The sequence below is a fragment of the Colobus angolensis genome, unplaced genomic scaffold (genome assembly GCF_000951035.1).
Source record: "Colobus angolensis palliatus isolate OR3802 unplaced genomic scaffold, Cang.pa_1.0 Scaffold190, whole genome shotgun sequence".
In the NCBI taxonomy this organism is placed as follows: Eukaryota; Metazoa; Chordata; class Mammalia; order Primates; family Cercopithecidae; genus Colobus; species Colobus angolensis.
In genome coordinates, this window is record NW_012115044.1 from 863075 (window position 1) to 874625 (window position 11551).

The 11551-nt window shown below is 38.4% G+C and overlaps 1 protein-coding gene across 1 annotated transcript in view; it reads left to right on the forward strand.

Moving 5' to 3' along the window:
• Positions 1-11551, forward strand: part of GRAMD1C (GRAM domain containing 1C) — a 110418-nt gene that overhangs the window by 35665 nt on the left and 63202 nt on the right. The window contains exons 4-6 of the mRNA XM_011940583.1: positions 2097-2200; positions 2777-2872; positions 9624-9704. Of these exons, the coding sequence (XP_011795973.1) occupies positions 2097-2200; positions 2777-2872; positions 9624-9704 (281 nt within the window). The remainder of the gene's footprint in view (positions 1-2096; positions 2201-2776; positions 2873-9623; positions 9705-11551) is intronic.

Sequence of the window (11551 nt, forward strand, 5' to 3'; positions counted from 1 at the left end):
TTATTCTAAGAATTTTAACTTAAAGATAAATGTGTGAGGACTATGTAATATAAAGAAACACAATTGTGCAATATTTTTAGTATTACTTTTTTTTTTGGTTTTTGTTTTGTTTTTTTTTTTGTCGGAGACAAAGTCTCACTCTGTTGCCCAGGCTGGGGTGCAATGGCGTGATCTCAGCTAACTATGACCTCTGCCTCCTGGGTTCAAGTGATTCTCATGCCTCAGCCTCCCGAGTAGGTGGAATTACAGGTAGCTGCCACCATACCTGGCTAATTTTTGTATTTTTAGTAGAGATGGGGTTTCACCATGTTGGCCAGGCTGATCTCAAACTCCTGACCTAAGGTGATCCGCCCACCTTGGCCTCCCAAAGTGCTGAGATTGCAGGTGTGAGCCACCACGTTTGGCCCAATATATGTTTTAATAAGTCAACCAGGTATTTCTGGTCTGAAGTTTGAGAAGCATTTAATTGATAAAATGGTTTGGTGATTTGGAAACAAATTTCAGGATATTTCAAGGTGACCTTTAGCCCAATCTCTGTTTTAGTGATGGAGACTGGTTAATGGGTAACCTAACCTGCTTAATTATTTACAAGAAAATTTTGTTTGGTGGCACCTCAGTTTTGTTTTGCTGATGGAAACATTGTGAAAGACTGAATTACTTTGCTCAATTTTTAGTATTTACTTAGACATTTAACATGACTAAGTGGAAACATTTTGAGATTTGTGGAACATCTTCCTAAAATTGCTAATTAGTTTATAGAGTTTTAAAATTTAGCAGTTAAGCTAAATCTCCTCATAGCAGCCCTTTATATCTTATTAATAATTTAGCAGTACAGTTTACATTCTTCACAGAGCCAGATCTTATCCTTAGAGGCATGGTATTAACTTGTTAACCTGTTTGGCAGGCAGACTTGATTTTGCTGGACTTCAGTGGTGATGTGGAGAATCAACTTTTTCTTTTTTTTTTGGAGACAGAGTCTAGCTCCATTACCCAGGCTGGAGTGCAGTGGCATGATCTCAGCTCAGTGCAACCACTGCCTCCCAGGTTCAAGAGAGTCTCCTGCCTCAGTACTGCCTTACTCCTCCCGAGTAACTGGGATTACAGGTGCCCGCCAGCACGGCTAATTTTTGTATTTTTAGTAGAAACAGGGTTTCCCCATGTTGGGCAGGTTGGTCTCGAACTTCTAACCTCAAGTGATCTGCCGACCTTGGCCTCCCAAAGTGTTGGGATTACAGGCGTGAGCCACTGCGCCCAGCCCAGCTGAGAGAAACAACTTTGAAACTGACTTAAAATGTATACAATTTTCTGAGTCATCTTTGACCCCTCTTTACTTTTGTCTACCATCTAATCAATCACCAATTCTCCGTCAGTACTACCTCCTAAATATGTCTTAATCTAACTACTCTGTCTCTTACTATGGTCACCTTCTGGTCTGAGTCACCATCAACTTTTCTCTGGACTTCCAACTGATTTATCATAATTCATTCTCACAGTGTGAATAAAGTAATCTTTAAATATATACATCTGTTCCTATTCCTTTCACTTAAAGGTCATCGGTGGCATCTCATGACAACGACAGTCTACTATGGCTTGTGAGACTTTACGTGATCTAGCTTCGCCAGCTTCTCCAGCCCAAAGATCTAATAGTTCCTCAAATGTGCTGTGTTTTTTTCTACCAAAAGGCCTTTGCATGTGCTGTTCCCTTATGATCCTGCTGACCCTTTATTGATCGTTTCATGTTAAAGATCAGTTTTTTTTAGAAGAATCCTTCCTGATACACACTCTCTGCCCTGCCCTCCTCATACCTGCATATGCTCTCATAGCTTTCTCTACACTGGGTCATTGTCATATTTATTTCTATATTTGTGTATTTTCTGCCTTCCCTGTGCATTGTGTTCCATGAAGGCAAGAGCCATTTCTGCTAATCCTACTGCACAGCAAAATATTTGACATATGGTGTCCAAAGTATATGAAGGAATGAATGAATGCACTAATGAACAAAAAGTGATGACTTTCCATCTGTTGAAATACAGTATAAGGTCTATTAATTTCTCAGATTTTCATGAATAAGCTGTATCTTATTTTTGTGTATATAGATTATGCTTGTGCTCTTCAGAGGGATATTTTGCTTCAGGGACGACTATACCTTTCAGAAAACTGGCTATGTTTCTATAGCAACATCTTCAGATGGGAAACGACAGTAAGACATTTTGCATTTGATTTGTTGATACAAATAATTGCATAGAGATATACACAGTTCTTTTAAAAACTGTACTTTAGATGATTCCAAAGTAAATTTATATATAATTGTGCATCTAAACTAGGGTGCCTGTAAATACAAACATGTGTTGTATATATGTGTATAATATATTTTTCTGATTTAACACATTGAGTTCCAGTATAGTTAGAGAAAGATATTTTAATTGAGAAAAGCTTGAACATATATCTTAATGGCTGCCAAAACCATGTCTTAAGTGACAGATTGTCTGATTTTTGTTTGTGTGTTAATGTGGAACATGAACACCCACATGTCTTTTCACACTTTGTACTAATGTTAGATAGAGGAGTTGTTGGGGGAGAATACTGCAGGGCAAACTGCTTACCCTGTTTTCCTCAGAGAATATAAGCATGTACTTATTAACTCCTTCAGGTCGAAAAACCTGAGGAACATTCAACTGCAAAGTTGAATATTCTGGATTAGATTGATGGGATACTTGGCATTTTGTATTGTGTATGTTTCTGAAAAATACATTAAAAAATTCTTTTGTGTGTTTAGATTTCTATTGCTTTAAAGAATATAACCTTCATGACCAAGGAGAAAACTGCTCGACTCATCCCAAATGCTATCCAGATAGTTACAGAAAGTGAAAAGGTGAAAAACTTTTCTGTCTTTCTTATATTACATAATGTGAAGAAAATCTGCCTCATACTCACCATCGACGCTGGGAAATTAGGCATTTCTTCCTGGAATTAGGAATATCTGATACACATATGTTTAATACTAGAATTCTGTATGCAGTTATATTAGTAGTCAACTTTAAATGACTGCTGACATTTTTTGTACTTTATAGTTTACAGATAACTTTCACCCATATTTTTCATTTCTAGGTAGGTAACGTTAGCACAATGTCCTTATTTCTAAATACTCTAATAATTCCATGAGTATTTTTCACTCAGTAATCACTGCACAATAGCAACTAATAAAAAATGCTCCTGGTGAACAGAGATTTGGATAGCATACACATAAGCACTAACCACTGTATTCTTTTTTTAAAAAAGGCAATTATCTTTAACTGACATAATTTTTATTATTCACCTACAATATCTGCCATTTCTTAGTGGGAATATATCAAGAATATTTCTTAACCACCTGGAAAATTGGTTAGGGCCCTGTGTGAGAGATATTAGAAGTGTAGTGATGAGAAAGAAAAAGAAAGAAGAAAGAAGGAGATGAAGGAAGGAAAGAAAAAAAAAAGAAAGAGAAAAGAGGAGGGGTAGGAAGGGAGAAAAAGAGACAGGGAGAGTTTTGGGGGAGGAGGGGAGAGAGTATTAGTACTGTGATATTAAATCTTTGTAACTGTACTTTTTAATCTTGTGGATATTCTTTTAAATTCACTTTAAATTTTATCTTATTCTTTTTTTAGAGACAGAGTCTTGCTATGTTGCACAGGTTAGCCTCAAGCATTTGGGCTCATGCGATCCTCCAACCTTAGTTTCCCAAGTAGCTGGGACTTCTGGTGTGCACCACTGAGTCTGGCTATTTTTATTTTTAAACAGTCTTATCCCTACAGAACACTTCCAAATGCAGTACAAAGAGCTTTTGCTCCTGCACTAATTGAGAATAAATTCTTACCCTGATCCTCCATCACCTTAGATACTCTGGCATGTACTTCCAACAAAAAGACATTCTTCTATATAACCACAATATAATTCAACATCAAAAAATTAACACTGATCTGTTACCACCATTCAATTCTTAGACCCCATTCAATTTCCATAACTATCCCAATAATATCCTTTATAGCAAACAGACTTAGTTCAGAATTACACATTACATTTAATTATCATGCTCTTTAATTTCCTGGAAGAGTTCCTTAGTCTTTTCTTGACTTTTATGTCTTTGATACTTTTAAAGATTACAGGTCAGTTATTTTGTAGGATATCCCTCAATTTGTGTTTGTCTGATGTTCCCTTGTGATTAAATTTAGGTTACGTAATTTTGGAAGAAATACATGGAAATGACACTCTGCTCTCACCACTACATCCTATCAGATGGCACATGATTTTAACTTTCACCATTACTGGTGATACTTAATTTGAACATTCGATTAAGGTGGTGTCTGCACACTTTCGTATAATCTATTTTCCTTTGTAGTAGTAAGTATTTTGGGGAAAGGCTTTTTTTTTTAAGAGATGGAGTTTCATTTTTATTCCCCAGGCTGGAGTGCCTGGCTCACTGCAACCTCCACCTCCTGGGTTCAAGCGATTCTCCTGCCTCAGCCTCCCAAGTAGCAGGGATTACAGGCATGCACCACCACGGCCAGCTAATTTTTTTGTAGTTTTAGTAGAGATGGGGTTTCACTATGTTGGTCAGGCTGGTCTTGAACTCCTGACCTCAGGCGATCCACCCACCTTGGCCTCCAAAAGTGCTGGGATTAGAGGCATGAGCCACCGTGCCCAGCCTGGGGGAAGGTTTTTTGAAACTATGCAGATATACCATTCTCACCATACTTTGAATTTATCCATTCATTTACTTATGTCAGTATGAACTGGTGATTTCTTATCTTATCCAATGAATTATAAGCCATTACTATCATTATTTATTTTGATGCTCACATTGTCCCAAATTTGGCCAGTGGGAGCCCCCTAAGCTGGCTCCAGTATCCTTTTGAGTATTCTCAGTGTGTTTGAGCATTTTCTTATTTTTTTGGCCCAAGATGTTTCAGGCTTTCCCTGCCCCAGCCCTGGGATCAACCACTTCTCCAAGGAGTCCTAAGTTCTTTTAGGGGAAACTGAAAGAAGCCGGTGTGTTCATTGCTATGGGATTGGGGGAGGGGTATAACTATTTTCAAACCCTTTAAGGGGGCATAATAAGGGTGTACATTAAATCTATATAATCACACACACACATACATAATGCATACATATATATACACTCACTTATACATCTATTTATCCATCTATCCATCCATCCATCCAAAACGTGAATTCCCATCAGGACCTCCAAGTCCTATCTAACACCACAGAATTTATTTTTGTTTTCCTCCTTTCCATATTGGTAACTCTCTTCCCTGGCTGTGAGAAACTGGGCTCCCATTATCCTTAGTATAGTTATTTAATCATTGCGCCTTTGTATAACCAATTTTCTTTTTGAGAGGGAGTCTCGCTCTGTGGCCTGGGCTGGAGTGCAGTGGCCGGATCTCAGCTCACTGCAAGCTCCGCCTCCCGGGTTTATGCCATTCTCCTGCCTCAGCCTCCTGAATAGCTGGGACTACAGGCGGCCGCCACCTCGCCCGGCTAGTTTTTGGTATTTTTTAGTAGAGACGGGGTTTCACCGGGTTAGCCAGGATGGTCTCAATCTCCTGACCTCGTGATCCACCCGTCTCGGCCTCCCAAAGTGCTGGGATTACAGGCTTGAGCCACCGCACCCGGCCTGTATAACCAATTTTCATCTCCACTGCCACCTCTCTCCCACATGGATGCCTCATTACCTGACTTGGTTTCTGACGCTTAGAATCACGTTGCTGCCCATCACACCATGATACAGATGCTGTCATCATGTAAAAACTCTCGACTGGGCTCAGTGGCTCACACCTGTAATCCCAGCACTTTGGGAGGCTGAGGCGGGCGGATCATGAGGTCAGGAGTTCAAGACCAGCGTGGCCAATATGGTGAAACCCTGTCTCTACTAAAAATACAAAAAATTAGCTGGGCATGGTGGCGGGCGCCTGTAGTCTCAGCTACTCGGGAGGCTGGGGCAGGAGAATGGCATGAACCCGGGAGGTGGAGCTTGCAGTGAGTCGAAATCGTGCCATTGCACTCCAGCCTGGGTGACAGAGCAAGACTTCATTTCAAAAAACAAAAAACCGACTCTCTTTGTCCTGCTTGGGCTGATACTCCATGCCAAGTTGTTTTACCCTCTGCCAGATTGCCCTCTACAGGGACACCCTCTGTTCCCTGCTTGTGCCATTTTGTCACTATGTGTGGTTGCTGTCCCCACCCTGCTCAGGCTCTGATACTCCAGCACAAGACCACCTTCATGGACTCTTTAACACTACGCTGCCCTCACCTGCTCTTGTTCTGACATGTCATTGTAGGGTGTGCTCATTCATGGCCACTCTTCACCATGTTTGGTCTTTGACACTTGACACCACACACAAAGCTACCCCTTTACGTGGTCACCCTCCTTGAACTCTGACTCATGCTCCTCCTCCATACTTTTTTCACCTCGTTCTTGTTCTAATACAGTTCTCCACGCCATCCCCATATGTAGAGGCCCTTACTCACTTGGGCTCTGACACTCTACACAGGGGATGACCTCTTCATTTTTTTTTTCTTTTTTTGGAGACAGAGTTTCACTCTTGTCAATGAGGCTGGAGTGCAGTGGCGCGATCTTAGCTCACTGCAACCTCCACCTCCCGGGTTCAAGCAATTCTCCTGCCTCAGCCTCCCCAGTAACTCGGATTACAGGTGCCTGCCACCACACCCGGTAATTTTTGTATTTTTAGTAGAGACGAGGTTGCACCATATGGACCAGGCTGGTCTCAGACTCCTGAGCTCAGGTGATCTGCCCGCCTTAGCCTCCCAAAGTGCTGGGATTACCAGCGTGAGCCACTGCACCCGGCCAGCCTCTTCATTCTCATCCGGTTTTGACACTCTGCTTTAGGCTACTGCACCTCCTCTGTTGCCTCCCACACTCCTAGTGTGGATGCCTACTTTTCTCTGTTCCACCAATAGCTTTAGGGCTGAACTCTTCAGGAAGGAAAGAGGAAGACTTAAATATTCTTAGTTTTACAATTAATGCATAATATACTTTTTCATTTTTTTAACAAAATCGTCAAACAATTTCAAAACTAACATCTTCATTCCATACCCATAATTCCCAGTTCCATTTTCTTTCTAGAGGCAAATGCTATCAGTTTGGTATATATATTTTCAGACTTTTCAGACTTCCTTTCTTTGTATTTACATACAGGCATGCATGTATAAATGTATGGTTTTGCTCTTTTTTAAAAAAAGTAAATGTAATCTTACATGTGTTGTTCATCAGCTCTCGTTTTTTTAAAACAACAACAATAACAACAACATTATCTCTTGTAGTTGTAGGTCTGCATATGTAGATAGATCCACCTCTTTTTAAAAAAATGCTGTATGATATTTCATAGAATGGATATACCGCGATTTCCTTTACAATTAGTTTCTTTCTAATATTTTGTTATTACCAACAGTGCTGCAGTGAACAGCCTGACCATACCCTTTTATGCTCATGTGTGACGTTTCTCACATATGTATTGGAATTTCAGGATCAAGCATTTAAATTTTAATATTGTCAGTAAGTCAGCATTTACTGAACACTTACTGTTATATAGACACTACTTTAAGCTCTTTACATATATTTTCTTATTTAATTCTTATGAAGATCCACTCTGATAATTATTCTCAATTTGTAGATGAGAAAACTAAAGAAAAGAAAAGTGAGCCAATTCACAGAACTAACAATAGGTGATAGAACAAGACTGTGAACCCAGTTCATTTAATTGCAGAGACCGTCATCTTAACTTCCTCACTATGTTAACACAATGATTTCATTTTTTCATCATCATGTTAAAAAATTCTGTACTACTAAATATTCACCCCTTTTATATACTCTGTGACTAAAGAAAGGTTAATCATAGCAATTTTAGTTGTTTTAGGTTCTAGAATATGTTCTATGCCCCAGCGACTTAGAGATATCATTATCTGGAACTCTTCCCAAACTTATAAGAAGGCTGTTATTGAATCAAGATTTATTTTATTTTATTTATTTATTTATCATTTTTGTCTGAGACCGAGTCTCACTCTGTCGCCCAGGCTGGAGTGCAGTGGCATGATCTTAGCTCACTGCAACCTCCACCTCCCAGGTTCAAGCGATTCTCCAGCCTCAGCCTCCCGAGAAGCTGAGACTACAGGCACATGCCACCACCATGCCAGGCTAATTTTTGTATTTTTAGTAAAGACTGGGTTTCATCATGTTGGCCAGGCTGGTCTTGAGCTCCTGACCTCAGGTGATCCACCCACCTCGGCCTCCCAAAATGCTGGGATTACAGGCGTGAGCCACTGTGCCCAGCCAAATCAAGACTTATCAATATGTTTTTGAGGTTGGATATCTAGCAAGGAATAAAATAAAGGTAGTGATTTATGTAGATTATCCAGAAAGCTGGTCATTTTAAGGAGTTGGGAATGTGGTGGTTGTGCATGAGAGTAGATAAAGTTAATACTAAGCTATTTAGTACAAGAAGTGGGAATTAGCAAGCATAACACAGTGGTGAAAATGAGATAGACTAGGAGATTTTAAAAATCTATATATCTGAACACAGGGTTGTAAGGTTATTATAATTAGGCAAAACAATTTGACCTAAGAAAAGGGAATAGGGAACAGCAAGTATTGATCATTAGATCACATATTATGTATATAATTCTATTTGGAAGAGATCCTGTGTATATCTTCTTTGTAAAAAGTTTTGCTTTATGAATAATGTATAGCAAAGTTTCAATTTAATGAATTAGAAAATAGCACTCTAAAGTCTTTCTATGAAAAGCATTAACATCCAAAATATTATTTGTTTGATATTTTACTTAATAAAATAACTTAATCCAGCATAGAACTGAGCTTTCTCCTTCCTAACGATAACTGCTTAGCCTTGAAAGGTCATTAATTAGGGAACTGGAAGAGATAAAACACTGAGAAGACTGTATTTAGTGCTGTCTTATTGCATTTTCTTATAAAAGCCTATTTTAAAATATGACTTTGCAAAAATCAATTAAATAAAAATGTAGAATTATAGATTGAAACATGCTACTTTTCTGTTATAGCATTCAAAGAAAAGTGCAGTGTTAGCATGGGTGCTTTATATCTATAATTAGCAGAGAGAGTTATTTCTGGAGTTTTTAGAAGACCATGAAAACTGATACAATTAAAAATTAAGATCCATAAATCTATCTGAAATCCACATGTATTTTTTTCTTATTCTTTGTGTATACTTGGCTCAAGTGGCAACCAATTCATATCTCTTTGCAAAGTTCAGAATAAAAGTTTTCATTTTTTCATATTTTTTTTTAGATTGATTTCCACAGTTAAACTGAGAAACATAAATAGCTACCTATTTCAAGTCCCCATTGCTAGTAAATACTGACAAAATTGTGTTTATTGGAAGATACAATTTGTAAAGACACCTTGTTCATATAGCAACTACCTGTGTTTCTTCTATTATAACAAAAAGTTAAATAAAAATAGTATACAAAGTAGGCAGTGTTGACCTACTAGTTTGTTTTAACCCATAAGCAAGTCCCCATAGACCTTCATGACAGATAATCTCCTCTTATTTTCCATGACACTAAAATTGTCCTATTATTTTTCTTTGCAGTTTTTCTTCACATCTTTTGGTGCCAGGGATAGAAGTTACCTCAGTATCTTTAGGTTGTGGCAGAATGTATTATTAGATAAGGTAAGTGTTCATACCAGAGGCAGTTGCTTATTTTAAGAACCTCCTAGTGTATTTGTGAATTGAAGAGCTCCTTTTTAATTTTTTTAACTAAATTTGACTAGATAATTGAAATTCTAAGTAGAAACTTCAATCAAAGCAAGGTCTATAGTTACAAGTTAAGATGTTAATTATAATCCCCAGGGTAAACACCAAGAAAATAAATAAAAATAAAAAATAAACAGCAAAGGAATTAAAATGATACACTAGAAAATATGTTTTTAACACAGGAAGGCAGTAATGGTGGCACACAGGGACAAAGATGACACAGGACATGTAGAAAACAAATAGCAAAATAGCCATTAAGCATAAATGGATTAAACACTGCAACCAAAAGGCAGAGATAGGTAGAATGAAAAAATACATGAACCAAGCCAGGCACAGGGGCTCATGCCTGTAATCTTAGCACTTTGGGAGTCTGAGGTGAGCAGATTGCTTGAGCCCAAGAGTTTGAGACCACCCTGGATAACATGGCAAAACCCTGTCTCTACAAAAAATATAAAAATTAGCTGGGTGGGGTGACGCTTACCTGTAGTCCCAGCTACTTGGGAGGCTGAGGTGGGAGGATCACCTGAGCCTGGGAGGTTGAGGCTGCGATGAGCCATGATCGTGCCACAGCATTCCAGCCTAGGTGACAGAGTGAGACCCTGTTTCAAAAAGCAAACAAACAAACAAACAAAAAAAACCCCATGATCTATCTATATGCTATAAGAGACAAATTAGATTGACACAAATAGATTTAAAGTAAAAGGAAGAAATATGATATATCATGCAAACAGTAAACAGAACAGAAGTGAATGTAGTAATATCAGCCAAAATAGACTTTAAGACAAAAATTATTGGATACAAGGAAGAATAAAGGGTCAATTCATCTGGAATTCATAACAATCATAAACATATACAGACCTCATACAGAGCCCCAAAATATACAAAGCAAAAGTTGGCAGAATTGAAGGGAAACAGACAATTCAACAGTAAAACTTGGGGCTGGGTGTGGTGGCTCATGCCCATAATCCCAGCACTTTAGGAGACTGAGGCAGGTGGATAGCTTGAGTCCAGGAGTTCAGGGCCAGCCTGAGCAACATGGCGAAACCCCATCTCTATTTATTTAAAATATAATTAGCAAACAATGTTGGAGAATTCAATACCCCACTTTCAATGATAGAACAACTAGACAGAAGACCAACAAGGAAATATAAGACTTGGAACACCACTATAGACTAACTAAAAGACATCTGTGATGCACTCTACCAAACAGTAGCAGAATATATATATCCTTTTCAAGTGCACATGAAACATTCTCCAGAATAGACAATATGCTAGATCAGAAAACAAGTGTCGGTACATTTAACAGTACTGAAATCATACTAAATATGTTCTCTGAGCACAATGGCATGAAATTAGAAATAAATAACAGAAGGACATTTGAAAAATTCACAAAAAGTGGAAATTAAAACAGAATACTCCTAAATAACCAATGGGTGAAAGAAGAAATCATGAGGGAAATTAGCAAATACTTTGGGTTAGATGAAAACAAAAACACAACATACCAAAATCTATGGGATGCAGCTAAAGCAGTATTTAGAAGGAAATTTATAAATGTAAACATCTATATTAAAAAAGAATGATAGTGAGCCAATAACCTGTATTTCTGCCTTAAGAAATTAAAGGCTGGGCGCAGTGGCTCATGCCTGCAATCCCAGCACTTTGGGAGGCCGAGGCGGGCGGATCATGAAGCCGGGAGATTGAGACCATCCTGACTAACATGTTATGGTGAAACCCTGTCTCTACTAAAAATACAAAAAATTAGC